We start from the raw sequence: 23,763 nt of genomic DNA on the forward strand, positions 1-23,763 counted from the left end.
ATGACCGTTCCTTATAATTTAGATACGGTAGATATTACATGTAGTTGGTAAAAGTTATTTTGTTACTGTTAGTATATCACTATATGTTGTTTTTTTTTTTCAAAATTTCATTTTAACGATATCCCTTTAATATACTACATCTTCTTTTTTATATTTGTTGCATATACATAGTAACATGTATTTAAGTATACATTTGTTGTAACATTGTAGTAAATGAATAATTGGTAGTTAAGCTTCAGTGTCAACAGTCTTTTCTGATCATATTTAAACTGTTTATTTGTCCTCTCAGACTCCTCTGAATTCAAATGAAATCATTTATATGCTATACATGTATCTTTAACAAATGTATGTGGGTCAAATGTGACAATATAACTTTCATGATACATGTACTACATCATTTGTACATGATGTAACCAGATTTAACTAAAAGAAAAACACACATTCTGTACTGTGACATGTATAGTAGGCGTTGGTTCAGCAGTTCTTTATGTATAGTACATGCATGTGTACATGTATATTTTTGACATGGATTTGAATAATGAGAGTATTTAAGATTTATATTATTTTATTACATATATTAACAATGATTAAGTCAATGAATAATTATAAGAGATATCTGATATAGTATGATTACTAGGGACAATATAAAAAAAATGTTTTTGGCTGACCTTACTTTTATGCATCAGTTTATTTACATTTTGCTAGAAAATTTTGACAATTTTAACAACAAAATTGCAGGTTTCATATCTAAAAAATCTATACACATACATTGTACATGATACTTGACAGTGTTTAAAAAAAATATCATAATTGGAAGAAAACCTACATGTACATGCCTACTATGTTTTTTGTAACATTGTTTACTCTTTATATATATATGCTACAGCAATAAAAAAATGTATGTATAAGGTATAAGTTAGCTGTTCAACAAATGAAAGGCCTAAACTAATGAAACAAAGCAGCTATTTAATATGACTTTTAATGTTGAAATATTAATCTGATTGGCAGATTCAACAAGTTTTGAAAAGTGGGTTCTGGAGGCTAAACATTAGTTGTACTAGCTTAAGAAAGAATTTGCAGTCTCCTTATTTCTGTCAGTAATTCATGTAATTATTAAAGTATCCCTGACAAAAAGAGGGGTTTTAAACATATAACACTTCTTCTATCCCAAAAATACATCCTCATCCTTAATATATTGATTCAGTTTGTAAAACATGGGGATTATGCTTTGTGAGGCTTTAAACAATTTCAAAATGCTATGGGTAAATCCTCAAATCAATTAGAAATACTTACATTGAAATTATATTCAAGGAGAGACAACTCTTGAAACTTCCTGTGTTTTTGCAGGGAAAATTATAGTTGCTTCTGTAGCTTTTTCATGTCACTTGCCCCATGTGCCATATATGCCATTTGTTCATTGTTGAACAAAATGTTTGCTGCTTATTAACTTTCAAGCTTACATGTATATATACGTAGATGCAGAAGTTAAACAATTGTGACCTTGATAAACATTCTACACATAATCATTGAGCATGTTCAAATATAAGTGAGTTGACATACAATATATATTTGGGTTTTTTTTTTGGGGGGGGGGGGGGGGAATATTTTCCAAGTGTTTTCTTTTGTTACATAAACTTTGTCATAACAGTGTTAAATGATGAGGTGTTTTATTTCACTTTTCACTGAATCAATTAACACATAACTACAATCCAGGTGTATTTACCTTTTCTCTCTTCACGGTTTTCCCCTCACGGTTTTCCGCTCACACTTGCACTGTGGGGTTACTGAAATTCTAACAAGAAGACTCATGGTTAATAATATCACTGCATGCTTTTTTTTAATTTGATGTTTCAAATTCATACGGCTGTATAGATTAACTGTGAATATCATCGTAATTGGCCTACTTTTTATATGACCGCAAAAAAAATGTTTGCATCGTATAATGCTATCATATCGTCGGCGTCAGTGTCGTTGTCCGAAGACGCATTTAGTCCGGACAATAGCTTTAGTTTTAGTGAATGGATCTCTATAAGACTTTACCAGAAGGTGCAATACCACTAAAAGAAGGTTGGGATCGATTTTGGGGATTACTGTCCCAAAGGTTTAGGAATTAGGGGCCAAAAAAGGGGCCCAAATAAGCATTTTTGTAGTATCCAGTCAATAACTTGTGTTTAAGTGTACAAATCTGTCTGAAATTTTACCACAAGTTTCCATTCTACAAAGGGATGGTTATGGAAGGTTATGGCTTGAAGCAATAGGGTAAAAAGGGGAAAAAAACAAGGGTTTATCTGGTAAAAGGACAATTTAGACAATTTTAAAGCAATGTACACTGTAAGGGAGGTAATCCAAATCCATTTAAAGAATACTTTTATATATATGTTTTATTACCTCCCTTAAACTGCTTGAAAATTATGTATTAAGAAATAATGATTAATGATTGTCTTGAGATGATTAGCTGCATTTCTTTGGGGTTGGTACACTTTTTTCTCATTTCAGATTTCAGAAATTGAAAAGAAAATTTCTTCAAATATCAACAGCATAGTGTTTTGCTCAAAAGCAAAAAAAAAAAAATGTTAGTTCATTAGACAACATTCATTCTGTGTCAGAAACCTATGCTGAATCAACTATTTAATTACAATCCAATTCAGAGATGTATCAAGCTTGAATGTTGGGTCCATACTTGCCCCAAATGTTCAGGGTGTGACCTCTGCAGTTGTTTAAAGCTGCGGCCTGCAGGAGCATCTGGTTCCTTTTTATTAGACGAGAAATTTTTTTATTATTAAATTTATGTCTTTTTTCAGCCTGTGTAACAAAATCATTGATACATGTTTAAGTATTTGGATTATAATTGTATTATAATCAGTTTATACAGTTGCATATATATGAGTTCAGACATGGTTGACCTACTTTTTACCTAATTATTTACAACTATCAATCAAAGGTACATGGAATCGTATTTTAATTAAGAACATTTGAGGAGAAACAAATTCTGCATTAATTTATATGTACCAGTAATAAGGACCCAATATTCACTCTAATTGTTTAAAACAAGAAATAAGCACATCAAGTATACATTTTTTAAACAAAAGGCATGACTTTATTGAAAAAAAAAAATGATAGGGCAGCATGTTGCTGAGGAAAATGAGACAAGTTCTTTACCCCTCCTTTAAATCCTTTGTGGAACACTTTTTTTTTACATATATATTATATAACTTTATTCTTATTTTCGTGTTCATACTCTATTTTTGTAATTCAATATTAAGATGTTCACACCAAGCTAGGAAGTGTAGGAGGTCCTCAACGTATTTAAATTACAATGATTTTGTCATGCTATGCACATGTACAAGTTTTTATTACTGAAATGATGTGTACTGAATTTTTAACACATAATCTGTTGAAAGAAAACAATACATTAATTGAAGCCTTAAATAGAACATTTCTTTTCCTTTTGTACAAATATTTTAGCGTTATTTGATCCATAAGGGTTTAAACCTATTTAAGAAGCTACAAATTAATATAATCGCACAAGGTAGACTCAAGAGCCTTTGTTAAAAACTTTGTAACAATGCGTAATTATTTTTAAATGATGAATGAAAGATATGATCTTTGCAAGTGCTGTCACGCACAAACGAGACCTGGTCAAAATATAAAGACTAGTCGTCTAGATAAAGGACAGGAAACACTGCAGGATCTATTAGTACATAAGATATTTGAAGATATCGATGGTTTGAAGCGGTCAATCTGGTTAATGTCACCAGGGTCAACAACGAAAGCCATTTCATTGGTCAGTGATGTGGAACCAGATTTAGGAGATTTCGTGCCTATCATTGAAATGACTGAGGAAATACATCCCATAGGTGACAAGTTGGATGTCAAGGCACATGGTGAAGTCATTGAACCAGATCTAGATGAGATAGAGGCTGATGTTCATACTTCCAGTAGTATAAACAAAAGTTTACAATCAGCTGACCAGTCATTGGATAATTGTGTAAAGTGTCCAGTGAGAATAGTTAAAAGTGACAATAATAATGTGAATGAAGGAAGACATGTGTTTAATACTGTTCACCCATCAAACTGTTATCATAGTTCTCCTTGGAGGCAACCTGGAGTAGGAAGGCGTATCATTGCTAATTTTAACCAGGTAACTGAAGTGAGAAGTACAAATAACCTGAGGGATCAAGTCAATCAACAAACGATTAGCAGTTCAGGTAAAACTCACTCCCACACCACCAACATATGTGGGTCAACTATGGAAGGTAAAGCTGTACTATCTCACAGTAATAACTCAGCTTTTGTTAATCCAACAATGACAGAGGATAATATGGAGAAATTATCAGATATTAATCACAACAGTTCGGAAAAAAGTTTAAGTGATGGAGTGGAAGTTACAATTAATAATAACAACCCTACACAAACTTTTAATTGTGATGAGGACCTTTTCACAACTTCAGAACCCCCTCCATGTGAATGTGATGATTGTATGCTGGAAAATACAGAAATTCAACCAAAACCAGTTATATCTCGGGTAATTATCTTGTTTTTGTTCCGTTATGGATTATTTAAATCCCATTTAAATATGTATGCACACACACATCATTCTTTGTTCAAATTTTTTTAAACAGGAAATATTTATAATAAACTTTATACAAGCATAAACTAGGATTTTATTGTAAACATTATGATTCATGACTGGTTTTCAATACAAATATTATATTATATTATTGCATATATACAAATGAATTAGAACACAATTAGTCGTACATTGTATTATTTTATACATGAAGGGTTCTATGTCCAAGTACAAACAAATGTATTTGTTTATATTTTTGTACATTGAGCATTTGTCCTGTTAAAAGTACATGTTAAAATTGTGTGGTGTTACTGATATTTTTATTTACATAATGTCCTCCTACAATATCTGACATGTGAACCAACTTTTTGTCAGCGTAAATGTTGATATTTTTAGGCTTTTGATCACCCATAAAAGTGTTTTTACCACCTGCACACAGATTTTTACCTGGATATACCTGCATTTTAGAGTTTTACATTTAAATTTCGTGAATGACAACAACTTACTAAAATTATAGATTTAATAACCAAAGCATAAAATTGTTTTGATTAAATTTTTAAGGTTTTTGGCCTTTAGCTTTAACTTTAACAAGTCCATTACAGTTGACTGCTTTCCTTTATAATTAGATGAAAATAAATAAGTTTTAAACCTTTCTAAAAGCTGTGTAAATTTATTTTTATTATATGCCTTTATATTTGTTTACCAAACAGAAAAAAATTGGAACTAAATCAAGTATTTTTTAAGTATGCCATGAGGCCATCATAAATTCTATGTATCAACCTCCCATCCAGGTTAACAAAATATCTCAAAAAGAAGACTATTCAGCTTTTAGAAAAAAGGAGTATACACAAAAATATCTCAAAAATATTGGTAGTTACACATATATACAATGTATGTACTGTTTGTTAATAAATTTAGAGGTTAGCTAATCTATGCAGTGCAAAATTACATGAGACAAGATCACATAGCTTATAGTATACTAGTATATATAATATATGAGCTTCATCGCACTCTGAATATTTTGTAACAATTTTACAAAGATGTATTGGTTTACATCCCCCCTTTTTGCATGACCACCTTGCCATAAATATTTCTTGAATTGCTAAGTGAGGTACATGTATACTTTGGCAAAGATTGAGGTTTTGGTTAATGAACTTTAAAACCTTATTTTTACATTTTACAAGTTGTTTTTCAATTGTTTTTATTGTTGTAATAGGTTGTTGCCTCATTGAGGAAATAACCATGTTTCCTTTTTATCCTGTGAAAGAGTATGTTCATATTATATTAAGCACTACAATCAAGTAATCGTTTTAAAAGAGTTTCAGATAGGCATTCTACATGTTGTCATCTCACTAAATTATTCTGTTTACATAAGACCAGGGTTTAGTTCATTATCGTAGCAGCTACGTAGTGGCTACGTAGCTGCTATGAATATCTATGTAGTAGCTAGTCTATAGCTACACGTTCAATAGTCAAAATCTACGTAGCACTACGTAGCAGCTACAATATTGAATGCGGCCCAGATCATACCTTGCTTTTATACATGTATAAAAATAAGAAGTTTGGTATAATTGCCAATGAGACAACTCTTCACCAGACATCAAATGACGTAGGGTAGAAGTCAATAACTGTATTTAATCATACATGCATCATTTTATCGGTGAAGAATTTAATAATACCAATAAAACCCTGATGATATGAATAAGGCCATCTTTTTCAAGAGTTTCATTATGTCAATAGATATATTGTAAAGATAAATTGCAAATTTTCAATTTATCAAAATGTAAACACAAATCAGTACATAAAGGGTTGTATATTTTTGCCGAGATGAAACCTGATTGTTCAAACTTTAACCTGAGGAAATAGATCTAACATTGTACTAAAGATTAAAGTATAGATGTATGGATAATAATAGCTTCATTATGCAGATGTGATGATTTGTTTAGGATTTAGGCACTTAGTTTTGTGCATGGTTTGGCCCAATTACTCCACCTCACTTGTGTCTCCTGAAAGACTGCCCATAAAAGAAATGTCATTATTACCTACATTTAGGCCATGTAGTACAATTTGTAGAACTTGAAATAGTTCAGTCTCCATTAGTTTTATATCAGTACGCAATTATATTAATGTCAACCCTGCAATACAGTAATGCCCTATCATTAATTCAACCTTCTATAAATAGTACTATTATATCTAAAAATAAAGTGCTTACGATTCAAAATGGTTAGAAGTAAAAGCATGAAAAGAAGGTATAAGATACATTATATATAGTAAACACAATTGTGCAAAATCACAACAGCAGCCAGGGTGGTATAGGGTGTTTAGAAGAGCATGTCCCATAGAAAAATAAATATTATAAACTATTGAGCCAAGGCTCCATGTTGAAGACTGTACCTTGACCTATAATGGTTTACTTTTATAAATTGTGATTTGGATGGAGAGTTGTCTCATTGGCACTCATACCACATCTTCCTATAACTTTATTAGTGTTGAATCAGACTGAATTTTGACTATTTAAGTTAAAGCGTCAAGACTGCCAATAACCCCCTCACAGACATCTCAACTACAGGCCTGAATTTTTATACATGTATAATTATGCATAATGTTGGAAATATGTTGTATTAAGCTGAGGTATTACTTGTATTTTTTGTATTTCATGTTTAAATTCAGTGCATGTCTTGTAATGCAGTTCATACGCCCTCATGATTTTAATAAACCTTTTATTGCAAATTGAAACACCTACACAAGTTACATCTTTTTGTCAATACCCTCATATCAGGTCATAAAAATGTGTGAAAAATTATAAAAATATAATTCTAAACACTTCATTTCTAGATTTTTTGACAAATATGTAATTTTGGGGGCAAATAAAAGTATTTGATTGGTTTGTACTGCAGCTTAATTTTTTTTTTGGCCGATCAATGCATTTGAATGGGGACATATAGTTGGAACCCCTCCTTTGTCCTGGGTTGGGAACCCTCCCTTCTAATATGGCTGGATCCGCCACTGCAGATACAGAAATGGACTCCTTCGTCTTAACTTGGAATCAATTTGCATTGAAATGAAGAGAACTCAATATACAGAATTAAATGTTGAAACTTTGTACTAAAATACAATACTTGGCCATTACAATTATTGTTGTTGTTTTGAAAATTTATAGCCATATAGCATTTGGACTGAAACTGGCAAACCTACGTAATGATGTCATTTGAATTGAATTTGAGTCTACCTATAACTTAGCTTTAAGAATAGGCAATGAAGTTTTGAAAATAAAAAGTAGCATCCAATAAATATTCCTCTTCAATAAAATTACAGCATTTGGTCTAATACAGACCTTCTTAACGCAGTATTGGAATCATTTTGTTTGAATTTATTACAAAATCTATTTTTGAAAGGTTCAAAAGTTTACTTATGTGTACACAATTTTGGTGATGTTATTTGACTGTGTTACATATTGTTTTAGAGTATAGAATTATTTTGAGGTTCTCATATTCACAGGGAAGTTGGGGAATTCTTCTAAATCATTGTTGCTTTTCCTGTCTTAGGTTACATCCTCAAATATCTATTCTCCGTGTTGACAGATACTATCATGTGAAACTTTTTTCCCATGTTTTATTTCCCTCCTGCATCATTACTAGTTATAAATATCCTAAATAAGATGAGCTGCCTGATTTTAGAACAACTTTGAAAGACTGATCCTCTCCATAATTCTTCAACTGCTTTTATAGTTCTCTGGGTTTGCAAGTCTTGTGGCCTTATTTTATTAACAACCCTAATCAGGGGCCTATGCGGCCATTTTAAAAAGGGGGGAGGGGTTCCTAACCCAGGACAAAGGGAGGTTCCAACTACAGTCTTCACGCCGAGTGGCATCCCAGACAGCCCAGGCTGGTAAAATTGCTCTCGGGCCTGTAAAAATCAGACCTACAGGCCAACAGAATCTAACTAAAAATTTTAAAAAATTGAACTGCGGGCCTGTAGTTTTAGAAGTTCAGCGTGAAGACTGCAACTATATGTCCCCATTCAAATGCATTGATCATCCAACCTCCGGAACCCTCCCCCTGGATCCGCCACTGCTAATGGTATGATTATTAATATCTAACATTTATCGAAGTATAGAATTTATAAGACCTAAGGACCCATGTAGCTATTACATTGAAGATGACTAATGTAGATACTAAAATGAATGTGACTTTTTATAGTAGAATGTTATGAATTTGAAAAATTGAACCTAAACAATTGTGTTATAGACATAACATGTGTAAACTTAAGACTGGCATGTATTGTGGGTGTCAGACCAAGATGACATACAGAATATCATAGATGTATGTAATAGATCATATCCTTTGATGTTTCCTTATCAGGTCCTAATGTACAGTCGGTAATTATATTTGTCCTTCAATGTGCATATATATTGAGGTTAGATTAGTTAACAATTTTCACACTGAAACTTTCAGTTGCCAACAAAGAATATCAAATATATATAGTCTTCAATGATTAATAGACAGTTTTACGGAAACCTTTTTTGTCATTTTTTTTGCTTTTAGGCATAATTGTTGTACTGAAGGAATCAAAATTAGTGCAGGAAGTTCAATATTTTAATAACTGTATGTGATTCTGAAATAATATTAATGTGATTTGGAAAAGGTCCTGTTATAAGCCAATGAGGAATGATGAAAAGGTCCTCATGGCATTGTCAGAGTCTATATGACAGACAACCTTTGAATTAATTCAGCTAAAACTGAACATAAGCAGAACTGAATGTAACATTAATATTATTTTTTTGAGGAATAAATTTAAATAATCTAAAATAAAGAATTGTAATCTTTATCTTATGTAAACAACTTTAAAAATGAACAAAAGTCTGCTAAGAATTTAAAATAGAAATATTTAACTTTTTTAAATGATTACAATGCTGTTGGCATATCTTTTTGACAAATTACCAGTTTAGTGACGTCATAGTACGAACATTTTACACAAAATTATAGAATAAAAATGGGGGACACTTGGGTTAATAAAACTGTTTCTCTAGACAATGACAATTTGATAAATGTTTCTGATGGCAAGGACCATATTTGGTCTTTAAAAGAGCAAAAGGGACAATTTTTTTAAATCAATCTCAGGACATAGTGTAGGGCAAGTTGTTTAGCATATTGAATTTCATTAGTTAATCCTTTAACTATTTCATTGTTATTACCAGTAGAAGATTAATGATACACAAAAAGACCACATTGACATGTCTGTTTGAATTTGGGCTTGCATGAAGTCATTAATATACCACTGGCAAAATACTTCATTCAGGAAAAAATGTCATTTAACATTGTTGAAAATCTACATATATGTGAAGTAATTAGATTATCTACCTTAAAAAGTGAAATAAATTTATTACCATAAAAACTGAAATTATACTAGATGGTATATGTCATCAGAGTGAAAGGAGATGTGATGCTTCAATTAGAAAGCTGCAAAAAGCATAAAATATATATTTAATACAAATGTATAATAAAAATATAAAATTTGAGATAAGTCATGGCAAACTCTTTATTTTACAGTGTAAATGTCTAAATTGTGCAACAGATAACTGTTTGTATTTTGTTTTGGTTTAGAATTTATGCAGCTTTTCAACTACTGGTATTTAAGATTATTTAACATGGAAAAACAATGCAGACGACCTTTAAATCAGACTAATGACGACTATTTACATAATGTAAATTAAGACTATTAACAGTGTTTGGCTGATTAGTATGTAAATAATGTCTATCAAAGTACTGGCACACTGACAGCTGTTGTTGACATTGAAATATGTTTTAACTTTTTAATTTGTTTGTGTTATTTGTTTTCTTCTATTGTTGTTTAATTGATGTATATACAGGCCACTTGTCTTTTATCTACTCAACTTACTGCAACTTGCAGCGAGACTCAAAATATTGAAAAACATGTTAATTGTATTGTTTCTGCAAGAAGATTTTTAAGTAGGTAAGGATGAAAATCAATAGTTCTCTTGACGCCTGGCAATAAAGAGCTTGCAATATAGACTAACACCTGTCTATTGTTGAAGACTGTACGTTGACCTGTAAATAATTGTTGTGGTTTCTGTGCTTCTGTCTAATTTATGTACATGTTTAGCCCTATTCTCTTTTTGGGTCAGGTCAGGTGAGCTTTTCTCATCACTTGGCGTCCGTCGTCCGGGGTCTGGGGTCCGTCGTTCATAAACTTTTACAAAAATCTTCTCCTCTGAAACTACTGGGCCAAATTTAACCAAACTTGGACACAATCATTACATTTAGAGCAAATCTGACATGTGTTTAAATTGTCTTTTAGGTCAAGATCTATCTGCCCTGAAACTTTCACACAAATTGGACAACCAGTTATTGGGTTGCTGCCCCGAAATTAGTTATTTGAGAAAAATATTGCAGATTTTGGTTATTATCTTGAATATTATTATAGAAAGAGATAAACTGTAAACAGCAATAATGTTCAGCAAAGTAAGATCTACAAATAAGTCAACATGACCAAAATTGTCAGTTGACCACTTAAGGAGTTATTGCCCTTTATAGTCAATTTTTAACCATTTTTCAAAAATTTTAGTATTCTTTTACAAGAATCTTCTCATGAAACTGCTTGGCCAAATTTGACCAAACTTGGCCACAATCATCATTTGGGTATCTAGTTTAAAAAATGTGTGGCGTGACCCAGCCAACCAACCAAGATGGTGGCCATGGCTAAAAATAGAACATAGGGGTGAAATGTAGATTTTGGCTTATATCTCTGAAACCAAAGCATTTAGAGCAAATCTGACGTGTGGTAAAATTGTTTATCAGGTGAAGAATTATCTGCCCTGAAATTTTCAGACAAATTGGACAACCTGTTGTTGGGTTGCTGCGCCCAAATTAGTAATTTTAAGGAAATTTTGCAGATTTTGGTTATTATCTTCAATATTATTAATATTATAGATAGAGATAAACTATAAACAGCAGTAATGTTCAGCAAAATAAGATCTACAAATAAGTCAACATGACCAAAATTGTCAATTGACCCATTATGGAGTTATTGCCCTTTATAGTCAATTTTTAACAATTATCATAAATTTTTGTAAATTTTTTGAAAATATTTTCCAATGTAATTACTGGTCCAAGTTCTATTATAGATAGAGATAATTGTAGCAACATGAATGTTCAGTAAAGAAAGATCTAAAACACATCACTATCATCAAAATACAATTTTGTCATGAATTTGTCTGTTTCCATTGTTTAATATGCACATAGACCAAGGTGAGCGACACAGGCTCTTGAGAGCCTTTAGTTATGAAATATTAGAATAATATAATCAAACAATAAATACAATTGCTGGGTTCATAAAGATATAATTTATTTATCGTCACTTACTAGCCAGGGTATGAATTAATTTTCTTTTGGACCACATGAAGACCTTTACAAAATGTTTACTCTATAATATGCAGATATGTGAATCCTTCAGATTTTCTCATCAAAATCTTCATTTGTTTACTAGGTACCTTTTTTCTAAAATTAGGATATGCTCTTCTCAAAATGCTGTCATCTTTTAGTATAATTATTGGTACTGTTTGATATTTTTTTTCACCTCTAGATATATAAATAAGGATTAAAGAATTACAAATAGCAGAAGTAAAGTAAGAAGTAAGGTCCAACAGCTCTGTTTCGTCACTCTGAAAGTTATAAATACTACGTCACGATAACACTTTTTGTTATTACGATTAGAAAAAAACGTGATAAGTAACAGTTGTAATTTATGGTTCCATTGTATTGTGTATTGTACAGGTCTATATACCTATTTGGCTTGTCATATTTACTGTCAATCTTGACAACATAGATTGATGACATGTAAGCCTAAAATATAAAGTATAGCTGTTATTGTCAAAGACTTGATGTAGGAGGACAACAGTCGTTTGGTTTTTGTCAAACATGTCCTACACAAGAGTTAGACAGAACATGAGGCGACTGGCATACCAAGAAAACTTTAAAGTTGTTCCTGATGCAGACGATTTTGATAAGGTAGCGTAGTTTATATATTTTACATTATAAACTTTTTTAGTATTTATGACTTTTTGTTCATAGTAAAGCTACTGAAAAATAGTTTATGCATTTTTTTTTTTAATCTTAAGTTGTGTATTTAAAATATCTTTGTATTAATATATTACTGTGTTATGTCTATATAAACATGTAAGAACTATTTTGATCTTCATGTACTACATGTAGACTATGACTCATCGTCTGTGTTTAATCCCAGTAACTTTCAAGATGAAGAACAGCATTAGAAATCTGGTTGTGTGATATATGAATTATTATCTTATTTATAACTTTGTAAACAATGTGTTTATCCTATTATTGCTGTCGTTTATTGTGGTTATATATTTTTATTGTTTGCGGTCTGCAGCCAAAAAAAAACGTCATAAAAACTACTGTACCATAACTCGAACATGTATAACTATATTTGGGAAATTTTATGAGGAAGAAGCATGATATGTAAACATGTTAATAAATAATATTAAAATATGCTGTACCTAAGTATTATACATGTAGGATTATTTTTACAAAGAATATGGGGATTTTATTATTTTGCATAAACTGTCTAACCTGTATATATGAGGCATCTTAGAAGGTCTTTAGCTGTGATGAGGTTCTCCTTAAATGGTGTTTGATTTTTAGGATATTTGTTTGTGCCTTTTTATCATTGATTTGTTTCAAAGAGACTTAAGAAAAGCAGAATTTAGTGTATAGCTAAGCTGTGTCATCAGATATGGAAGTAAATAGAGTCATTTCCTAGAGATCAAGTGCATACTTTTGAAAGTCAATTCCAAAGTCTTCTTTTTTGTCAACATGTTATTAATACTTTAAATTGACATCAATATATATTCAAAAAACAAACTTAAAAAAAAGTCTTATAATAAATGATCATGTCTTCAAATGTCAAGGTCAGGTCACTTCCTTGTTCTTGTCAGTTTCTGTCTTTAGTGTTGAACTGGTTATTAATTGAAATATAGTAATTAGTTATACCTCCTCCAACTAGAAAAGCAATATTTAATAGTCAATATGTGTGATTTGACAAGCAATAAGTTTTATGCACACATCAACAATTTACAGGTGCTACAGGAATTCTTACTTACCATTGGCTGGTTCAGGAAAGACAGCTACTAGAATCCAGGGTTATAACAAGAGTGGGGGAGGTGTAATGATGTTATGTATCAAAGGGAGGGGTAGTGGGGTTAGGTCAAATCAATAATTCAAAAAAGTGTTGTATTCTAAGATTTTCTATGTATCAATTTTCTGTGGGAAAAAAATCTATTTTTTAGAGAAGGGGGAGGGTCATATCCACAAATATTCACAAATATTTCTATTCAAAAGCATCTGTCAGACATACATGGTACTTGTTAGAATTTATTTCAATTTTTGTTCAATATTTTACATTTGCCAAATTGTAAAGAACTAAAATGTTGTTAGGAGATACATGTAAGATTGTAGATGAGTGTGATATTCATTTAATACTAAATGTTTTTGATATTATATATGTTGGTATAGTTTTGGATTTCTAACATAACGTTTTTCATTATAAGCATGAATGCATATCAGTTACTTATTGAAATACTGACCTGTTTTTTTAAATTTTGAACTTAGACGACAGCTGTCTGCATGATATGTAATTTAACCACTTCAATTCGGTTTAGGATATTTTTCTATATATTGGCTTGATGGAAGAGCTATCTATTTAACTAATACTAGATTTCTAAAGGCACTATAATATTATTCTTTTTAAAGGGATTTATTTATTTGTTGTCATGAATTATAGATGAGAATTTGATAAAAGAGGTCTTCAGTTACGTAAATAATAATCAAAGTCAACTGGGACATACTTGTGGATTAGGAAAACTCTAAATTCACGTCACATATATAAATTATTTTACCACAAATATAGATGTAAATTAGTATTATGTATTTTAGAAATCATGAGGGTGTGGTGTTATCATTTGCATACCCTTAATTTGAAATGAACGTATGACGTACATTGACATTTGATAAATAAACAAAAGTATGTCACCTAGTATAGAAAAAAAAACCAATTTCAGTCCTTTAAAATACCATAATTTGTTGTGGTCTGTGTTTAAGAAAATTTGTATTACTGCATCTAAGAAAATACTGTACTATCTATGTCCCTCCCTCAGTGTCAGTTAGTGCTATAAAAATACATAATGAATTTGGATCAAATCTCAATTTTGACAAACTATGGTTCTTTCAAGTGCTTACGTTTCAAGGAACCTTGGCTTCGTTTCTCAAACGTTTGCTATTGACAAACTATATTTTTTACAAGTAAGCACTGATTTCTAGAAGTCAGTAATCAGTTTCAAAATAAAGTTGATCATAAGTATACTGAATTGTTCATGACTTACAATCAGCTTAAAGTGTAAGATATCTGGCACAGTTTCACAAATTTTGTTAAAGTTAAGAAAATTTGTTTTCATTTCAGTGTTTACGCATTGTTTAATAATGTTTGTTTAATGAAATTAAGAAAAATATATTATCCCATGCAAACTAAAAAAAATGTCTAATCCTAGATGCATTCTTGTTCTATTTTGACATTGTTCAGAATTATATGAAACTTATAAGAAATAATTGCTTCAAATGTAGGTAAATCAGAAGTTAATTTTGATATATGTCAAACTGTGTAATATTTGTAGCTGTTTCGGATATCTGTATGTTTAATATACAGTACATAGCTAATATACATGTATATAAGAATGCCTCCGGTGCGGGAATTTCTCGCTACATTGAATACCTGTTGGTGACCTTCTGTTGTTGTTTTTTCTATGGTCGGGTTGTTGTCTCTTTGACACATTCCCCCTTTCCATTCTCAATTTTATAGTATTATATGGTTTAATATACGGTACATAGCTGATATATATGTATAGTATACATAGTTTAATATATATATAGCTGACGTTCACTTTGAATTTCAGATTTTTTTTATTAAAAGCTTTTTAAGGCTTCTAATGAAAAATAAGAAAAATAATTCTACTTTTAAAGAAGAACAAAGTGTGAAATGATTGTAAGCTCATATGAAGTAACCGAATAAGGGCATCATGTTTAAATAAAATTATTTATGAATCTACCGGTAACATTTGTATTAATTATGTTTAATGATTAAATAGATAAATATAGATGTCATGAATATATTGTACATTACGTAGTATTTGCCTTCAGATAATACGCAATTGCCAGATAAAGACATCTTGCACCTTAAATGAGAGGGCAACAATGTTGTTTTTTTTTTAAATAATATGAACTTCCGAATTGAGATGCTAAAATAGATCCTACATATTTGTAGTTAACCACAAGAAAGTTGATATAGGAATAGAATATAAAATATCAATGATTGATGATATACCGAGATTGTGGGCTGTACATGAAAACACGATAAAACCCTCATTATTTACTTTTTATATACCTGTAAATTGTCAACATTGGTGACAGTGTTTTTACTAGGCAAAAAGCGTGTTTATTCTGGGGACAAACTGTTTATATTTGTAGTATGCCTTTTAGGTGTAAAGATGTGTCAATATTTAGAAAAGGTCTAGTGTCATACTATAGAAAATTCATGGTGGTTTTTTATATCAATATAATTACTTTTTTTTTATATATTTGTCATGTTTTAAAGTTAGTTGTGTAAGATGTGGTTTATATGAATTGTCAAAGGTAGCATTAAGTACATATTGTACAAGTACTTGTATGCTTCTAAATGAATTTTAATGGCGAAGTTCATGAAAATGTTACGGATGTTTGAGGAAAATTAGGATTAAATTGTATGGCAATGACTTTGTCAGTTTTGTAGTTGTTGCATAAACTAAAACTGTGATTTAAACGTCACCATGCAATGCTTATATTTTAAGGTTCATATGATGTAATTCCTCCTTGTAGATTTGATATTATCCCTAGTATTTTAAATAACACCATAGGAAATTGAGCACTTGCACTAAAATTATAGCAACACCCACCATCATAATACATTCTATATACTTCTGTTCATGGAGGTTGGAACAATGAACACATTGAAAAGTTTTTTTTACACCCTGTTTAAAAGTAGCATTGAAAGTTGATTATCTTATTAAAGATCAACACAGCTACTTGTTAACTCAATTGAATGACTAGAGTAAGTCATGATTTTGTTTTTGTTTTAGTATTACTGCCACATGTTGCATCTGTTCCTATGAAATCAAGGCAGATAGAATATCTATTTCTGTCAATTTGTGTAATGGATATTTTGATGTTAAGCTAGCATCAATCGATCAATCAATCACTCACTGGCATGTTTTTATTTACATTAAATCATAACTTTATTTTAGAATGTTAGTTTGTCCATACAAAGCAAAGCAAAATTTGTCTGGGAAGATGGAAATTTGTAAGAGCCTGTTTTTCAACTTTTTGGAAGAATTTGAAAATTTTATTAACAATTGCTTTTATTCTATTTACAGCAAAGTTCAGTTTATTGGAAAAAGATGAAAAACATAGTAATTTGGTCTCCATTTATACAACAGTTCAAGAAACATCGATATCCATGGATACAATTAGCTGGTCACCAAGGTAACAGTTTGTTTAGAATAAGACTAAGCCTAACAGCAACAAGAGGATACTTTTGTCAAGGAGACTTCACCCACTTACCTTATTTTGTCTGAATTTTTCATAACCTGCTTTATTAACTGATTATTTAATTTGAGGTCTTGAATATTCATCTTATATTTGCTACTAGGTGTTAACAATCAATTCATTTTATAAGTTTGACAAAAATTGAAAAGGACAGATTAGAGTAAATAACCAACCAAAACATTGACAATCATCACATACAATGTAATTGGAATATGAGATGAAGGGCATCAAGGGGACATTACTCAGTTCTAAAATAAAAACCTACATGGTAGATGTAGGCTACAGCATGGCAAGTTTTTTTATGACTGAGTCCTAACAAATAGTAAATAGATTCATTGGAAGTGACTTCAAGGTAAACTTCTTAATTGGCCAAAACACAGAAACTTCATCTATGGTCAAATCTATCTCAATAAAGTTACTCAATAAGTACACAATTTAATGTTGGAGTTTGTTAACTTGACTCTTTTTTAAAGCAACTTTTTTTTATAGATTTCATTGTAAATTATGTGTTGAAAGAACCTAGTCCCAATTGTTGTTGACATCAAGTCTTAAGTGATTTAAATAGAGATTTTAGTCCAACATAAATTTCTAAATAGCTAAGAACAAATGCATAGACTAGAGAACCACAGTATTCCTTACTTGAGCTGGGCATATAAACATGTGCCAGATTTCTGGGTTTAAATTTTAAAGATTCAACCTTTTATAGTGTTTCAATGCTAGTCCCAAATGTCAGTGATATTAAATAAGAATGTTTTATTGGTTTGTTTAAGTATCCTTGTGATGTCAAGAAGTTTGATTAAAATTGGCTTTCTTAGGGGATCATAAATTTTAAGTCAGGATCTTGCCAAAATTTAAATTAAAATTTCATTAGATTTGTATTGGTCTCTTCCATGATAGTAACCCTTTGTATAAGTTTATATTAGTACAAGATGTCATTTTAATTTTTAAATCCTTTTACCTGCAGCTTCGATATCTTGAGATAGTTCCTCTAGTTGAAGTGTTTATTTTCTTGTTTGTAGCAAACAATTTAAGTTAATTGTTCATAAAATATTTTAAATATATTCAGGGATTCAAAAGGATACAAATTACTTAATTATACCCCCGCTTTAAAAAAGGGGGGGTATACTGTTTTACCTCTGTCTGTCCGTCAGTCCGTCCGTCCATCAGTCCGTCAGTCCGTCCGTCAGTCAGTCCGTCCCATGAAACTTTCGTCACATTTTTCTCAGGAACTACACATCCACCCTTTCTGTAATTTGGTATCAACATTTATATATGTCAGCCATACCGTGTGATGCGTTTTCAGATTCATCACTTGACAACTTCCTGTTTACCGAACACTTGTCTGATTTTACACATTATAGCCAAGTTGAAAATTTTCGTCACATTTTTCTCAGGAACTACAATACAAGGATTTCTGTAATTTGGTATCAACATTTATATATGTCAGCCATACCGTGTGATGCGTTTTCAGATTCATCACTTGACAACTTCCTGTTTACCGAACACTTGTCTGATTTTACACATTATAGCCAAGTTGAAAATTTTCGTCACATTTTTCTCAGGAACTACAATACAAGGATTTCTGAAATTTGGTTTCAGGATTTATATAAGTCAGCTATACCGTGTGATGCGTTTTCAGATTCATCACTCGACAACTTCCTGTTTACCGAACACTTGTATGATTTTACACATGATAGCCAAGTTGAAAATTTTCGTCACATTTTTCTCAGGAACTACAATACAAGGATTTCTGAAATTTGGTTTCAGGATTTATATAAGTCAGCTATGCCGTGTGATGCGTTTTCAGATTCATCACTCGACAACTTCCTGTTTACCGAACACTTGCATATTTTTACACTATTAATATTATCCACTTGCGGCGGGGGTATCATCAGTGAGCAGTAGCTCGCAGTTTCACTTGTTCTAACTCCTTTGATAAATCAAGTAAACCATTTTTTTTTCTATTTTGAGGAAATTAACTTTTCATAGCAGATCAAAGTTTGGGCTGTTTTTCGCTTTTAAAGGTTATATATTTAATGCTATTTTGGGAATATCCCTTTTACACATGATCCATGAATTATGATACACAATCTGTGCATATGTGAAAGATTTATTGGTCTAAAATAGTCATAAATATGATGATTTTAATTGATTAACATATTACATATATATGAATCAGAAAATAAATTCTGTTTAAAAGTTAGTTGTACTTTTCTAGTTTCTGATGAAAGTTAGACAGGTAACCATTTGCTCTTTTCACAAAATACCAAAGTTTAATTTGACATCATATTTTCATTTAAAAAATTCATATCTTGTTAGATAAACCTAAATATTGGAAATCTAAAGGTACCGTAATTTTCCCTATAATACCGCTAGTTTACTTTTGCAAATTGTGACTTGGATGGAGAGTTGTCTCATTGGCGCTCATACCACTCACTTCCTTTGAAATTGACACCAAAACCATTAATGGAACTCCATTAATTTGAGAATATAACCTGAGAAGTAAACTAATATTACATAACATGATATATTTTCTATAACAATCAAAATGACTGTATAACTGAACATTTGAATCACCATGGCCTACACTTGTTTGGTATTATAAGAAAAGCTTTACATTGAAGACTATTTTTTAATTACCGTATAATATGATGGTGTTCATACACAATACAAAAGTTGTTAAACTGTTAGGTAAATACTAATCCATATTTAATAGTTAATGGACTTTAGTTAATCTTTGCTGGTAGATTTATTTTAATTATTCACAGTGATATTGTTTGCCTTAAATTAATAGAGAATGAAGGCTTTTTCCCCTGGAGAAGAATCCCAATTTGAAAAAAAAAATGGCTTAAAATTATTCCCCAAAAGACAACTTTTTCCCCACAATGCACTCTCAGTAGAAATTTTGCATGAATAAAAACTGAAAAACACTAGTATATACATTTTTCATGCCTTAAATTACTATATGTGCAGATTTGAGGGTGAATTTATGTATCATCACTTACTAAAAGGAGTCTTTTTTTCAAAACAGGATTTGACTCTTGAAAGGGGTCCGTAAATTGAAGTTTCAGTCAAATTCATGGTTTAATCTAAATTTTCCAATTTGATGAAAATTGCGCATATTTTCCCAATAAAAAAGGGTAGAGGTAGTTTTGAAAAAAAGCCAACAATATCACTGAATTCATTGCACTACAGCCTTTACTCTATATATGACAATATAAGAATTAGGAACAATATTCATTAAGACCACTTTGTCTTCTGTTAACATTGAGAAAAACCAGAATTGTTGATAAATACAACACTTTAGAAAATGAATAATGAATTGAATACACTGGACGTTAAGCAACCAACAATCAATCAATCAATCTTAGTTAAATATTTTTGTCTTGGTTTACGGATACAAATACTGGTATGCCACAAATATTAATGAATCCACAGTAAACAGTTGGTGTGGATTCCAAAAACGATTTGGTTTTATATTGCCAAATTTAATATGTCCTTTTTATACTCAGGTTTCCTATTACAATGTATATGTAAAAGGTGAATGCCTTGGGAACAAAGGATGTGATATGACACTGCATGAGCTTGTAAGACAATATCATTAGAGGGTATATGTACCTTGCATGATTACAGGCCTAATTGTGGAGACAGTGATTGGGGATATTAAATGTGCGACCCTGTTGATTAGGTGGGGTTTGTGCTAAGGGTGGGGTAACAAATTCATATATGGTCACAGAGTAAACAGCCTAAAGCTGTTGGGAATTTTCTATAAATAGACTAAAATTAAACATGGTTAGTCCTCCTCTTTTGTTTTCTATGGTAAAGGTCAGCTGTATGCTGTGAAAGTTGCTAATGATAAATAGAGTTTGTCATTATGTTGACAGTTGTTTTGTTTATTGCAGGAAATTTCCAAGCAGGAGAGAAAGGATCTGTGTTGAAAAAGTATGACTCTAGGGAACAGAAAGCATTTTTAAAGTTAAATGATGACATTTTAAGATCCTATGTTCCTGAATACAGAGGAGTTGTAGCAAAAAATGCTGACCGTATCCTTACTTAACAGACAAAATTGTTTTAATAATAAATTTTAGCTCAGAGTTTATTTATTAAAGTAAAGATATTTTGGGGAAATATGTTTCATGATAATACTTGATGTTGTCGTCTATCATCTGATGTCAGTTTTTGACTATTCATTATGTTTCATTTGAAATTAATGCTCTCTTGAAGGGGCACTAGCTACGAGATATATAAACAATCTAATATATGATTTTTTTTGTTCAAAATCATTAATGAAAGTGAAATAGTGAAATAATTATTAGCTTTTAGCAGCCAGTATGGGATAATTTTGTCAAAATAAGCTTATAAACTTTGATGATGAATTATTTACTTGCAAGTGAATAATTCGACCCCATTGAATCCGTATTCATGTGAACTTCAATTTAACTCCTTAGCTAGAGATAAATAACATGTGAATTGTATGTGTAAAGTTATTTAAAGGAAAAGAATGTCAACATTGAAAATGAAACAAAGGTAAATCATTTGATTGACTGATTCGATCCACAAAAAATCATTCTAATACAAGTAAAAACTACGATAAACATTTGTTTTAATCTATAATATGAAATTAAACCGACCTAGAAAAATCCAATAGCATGAGTTTCCTTAATCTATTGATATCTATATTTATGTTTACATCGCTTATATGGTCATCGGATGACTTTTGAGGTCAACTAATTAGATGGCGTCAAAACTAAAATACACATGAAACAAGCTACGTATTATCATGCTTATGCCCTGTAAATTGTTTATTTTAGCCTTTTGATAGTTTGAATGTTTTACATTGTAATCAATCAAATATGAGAATTTGAGTCAAATTTGACAGCTAGTGCCACTTTAAGCTATAAAGAAGGTTTGAAATGGGAGTTATCCAGGCTCCTAAAAGGTTTCTGATAAATTTTTATGTCAAAGGTTAAGGTAAAAAATGTTGATGAAAAAATATGGACATTACAATTATATTATTTTCATCTTTGGGTGACTGTTATAGTTTAAGAATACAATAACTATATTGAATCAAGGATTTTGTTTTTGTCATGAGATAGCCATAAAAGTTCCTTAACTTGCCACAGAATACTTGGAGTTACAAGATTTGTTATGTGACTTTGATGCTCCCTTTGTGATGGATATTAAGATGGGAACCAGAACTTATTTAGAGGAAGAACTTGTAAAAGCCAAAGAAAAACCAAAACCCAGAAAGGTAAGTGTGAATCACATAATGTGAGAAACAATAGTGGTCTTTTAATTTATTTATTTAAAACAAACAAAAGATGGGACAAGATCCCAATGGCATATTTTGAAAAACAAAAACACTATGACATCTACATAGTAGTCATTTGATAGCCATTATTCTAATGGGAAATATTTTTTTATTTTCTAGAGTAAATGTTCATCTGAATATATTGACTACTGTAAATTCAGAAATCAATGTGAATAATGTGATTTAATGATTATCAAAATAATAAAAAGTCACATTCTGATATCTGATACATGTATCTGAAATTGTAATGATTTATCTCACATTTTTGTCTATTTTTAATAAATCACTATAATAAATGCATGCAAAAATTTCGATTTACAGTATTTTAGATACATGTACATGTTTTTGATATTAAGAGTAGATTTATTCTAATGGATTTCCAATAGATTTAGGTGTTTTTATTTTCTTTCACTTTTTACTTAGGATATGTACCAAAAGATGGTAGAAGTAGATCCCAGTGCTCCAACACCGGAGGAAAATAAACAGAAGTCAATTATAAAACCAAGATATATGCAATGGAGAGATGAAATGAGTTCATCTGTAGATCTAGGATTTAGAATTGAGGGAATTAAGGTAACAGAAAAAAGATTTGTGATATACCAGTTTACTAAGTATTGGCAACAATATTTGATGTATGTAAGGTGTACATGTCTGTCTGTCTGGGTTAATCTGACATTGACAGTTCCCTGGTACAATTGTTGACGATTAGTTTTCAAGTTTAGTCCCTTTGCAAATATTACAAGCATAAAGTCAACTAAATATTGCGTGCAAATGATTGTTAACTGTCAATCTGACCTAGACCTCTAATCTTTGCTTATTTCATTGGTTTCACTACAAATCAGCAGTGATATGCAGCATGACAGATCACTCTTTACTGCTACATCATATATCCATGTTTTCTGCTATCTGCTTCAGAATGTATTGCCACATTATATTAATCAGACATTTACGTGTTATTTTGGGTATTTTGTCACATACATACACATCCCAAAATTACTGACGTACCATATCAGCACAACAGTTAATTTCCCATGAAATTTTGCTCCATCTATAATCCAAGTATTCTACATTGGCTAGAGGTATAGGGGAGGGTTGAGATCTCAAAAAACATGTTTAACCCCGTCGCAATTTTGCGCCTGTCCCAAGTCAGGAGCCTCTCGCCTTTGTTAGTCTTGTATTATTTTAAATTTTAGTTTCTTGTGTACAATGTGGAG

At 30.9% G+C, this 23,763-nt stretch overlaps 2 protein-coding genes across 7 annotated transcripts in view; one reads left to right on the plus strand and one right to left on the minus strand.

Annotated features, from left to right (window-relative positions):
* LOC143069269 (uncharacterized) overlaps positions 1–23,763 on the minus strand; it is a 425,535-nt gene that overhangs the window by 42,573 nt on the left and 359,199 nt on the right. The window lies entirely within an intron of this gene.
* Positions 1–23,763, plus strand: part of LOC143069267 (inositol-trisphosphate 3-kinase B-like) — a 50,816-nt gene that overhangs the window by 17,726 nt on the left and 9,327 nt on the right. For 3 of the 4 annotated variants that reach the window (XM_076243809.1, XM_076243808.1, XM_076243807.1), the window contains exons 3-6: positions 17,067–17,175; positions 21,141–21,281; positions 22,362–22,489; positions 22,973–23,122. In XM_076243809.1, the coding sequence (XP_076099924.1) occupies positions 17,067–17,175; positions 21,141–21,281; positions 22,362–22,489; positions 22,973–23,122 (528 nt within the window). Of the gene's footprint in view, positions 1–3,579; positions 4,526–17,066; positions 17,176–21,140; positions 21,282–22,361; positions 22,490–22,972; positions 23,123–23,763 lie in introns of those variants that run through there. The other variant, XM_076243811.1, reaches the window with a different exon arrangement.

This window comes from Mytilus galloprovincialis, chromosome 3 (genome assembly GCF_965363235.1).
Source record: "Mytilus galloprovincialis chromosome 3, xbMytGall1.hap1.1, whole genome shotgun sequence".
Lineage (NCBI taxonomy): Eukaryota > Metazoa > Mollusca > Bivalvia > Mytilida > Mytilidae > Mytilus > Mytilus galloprovincialis.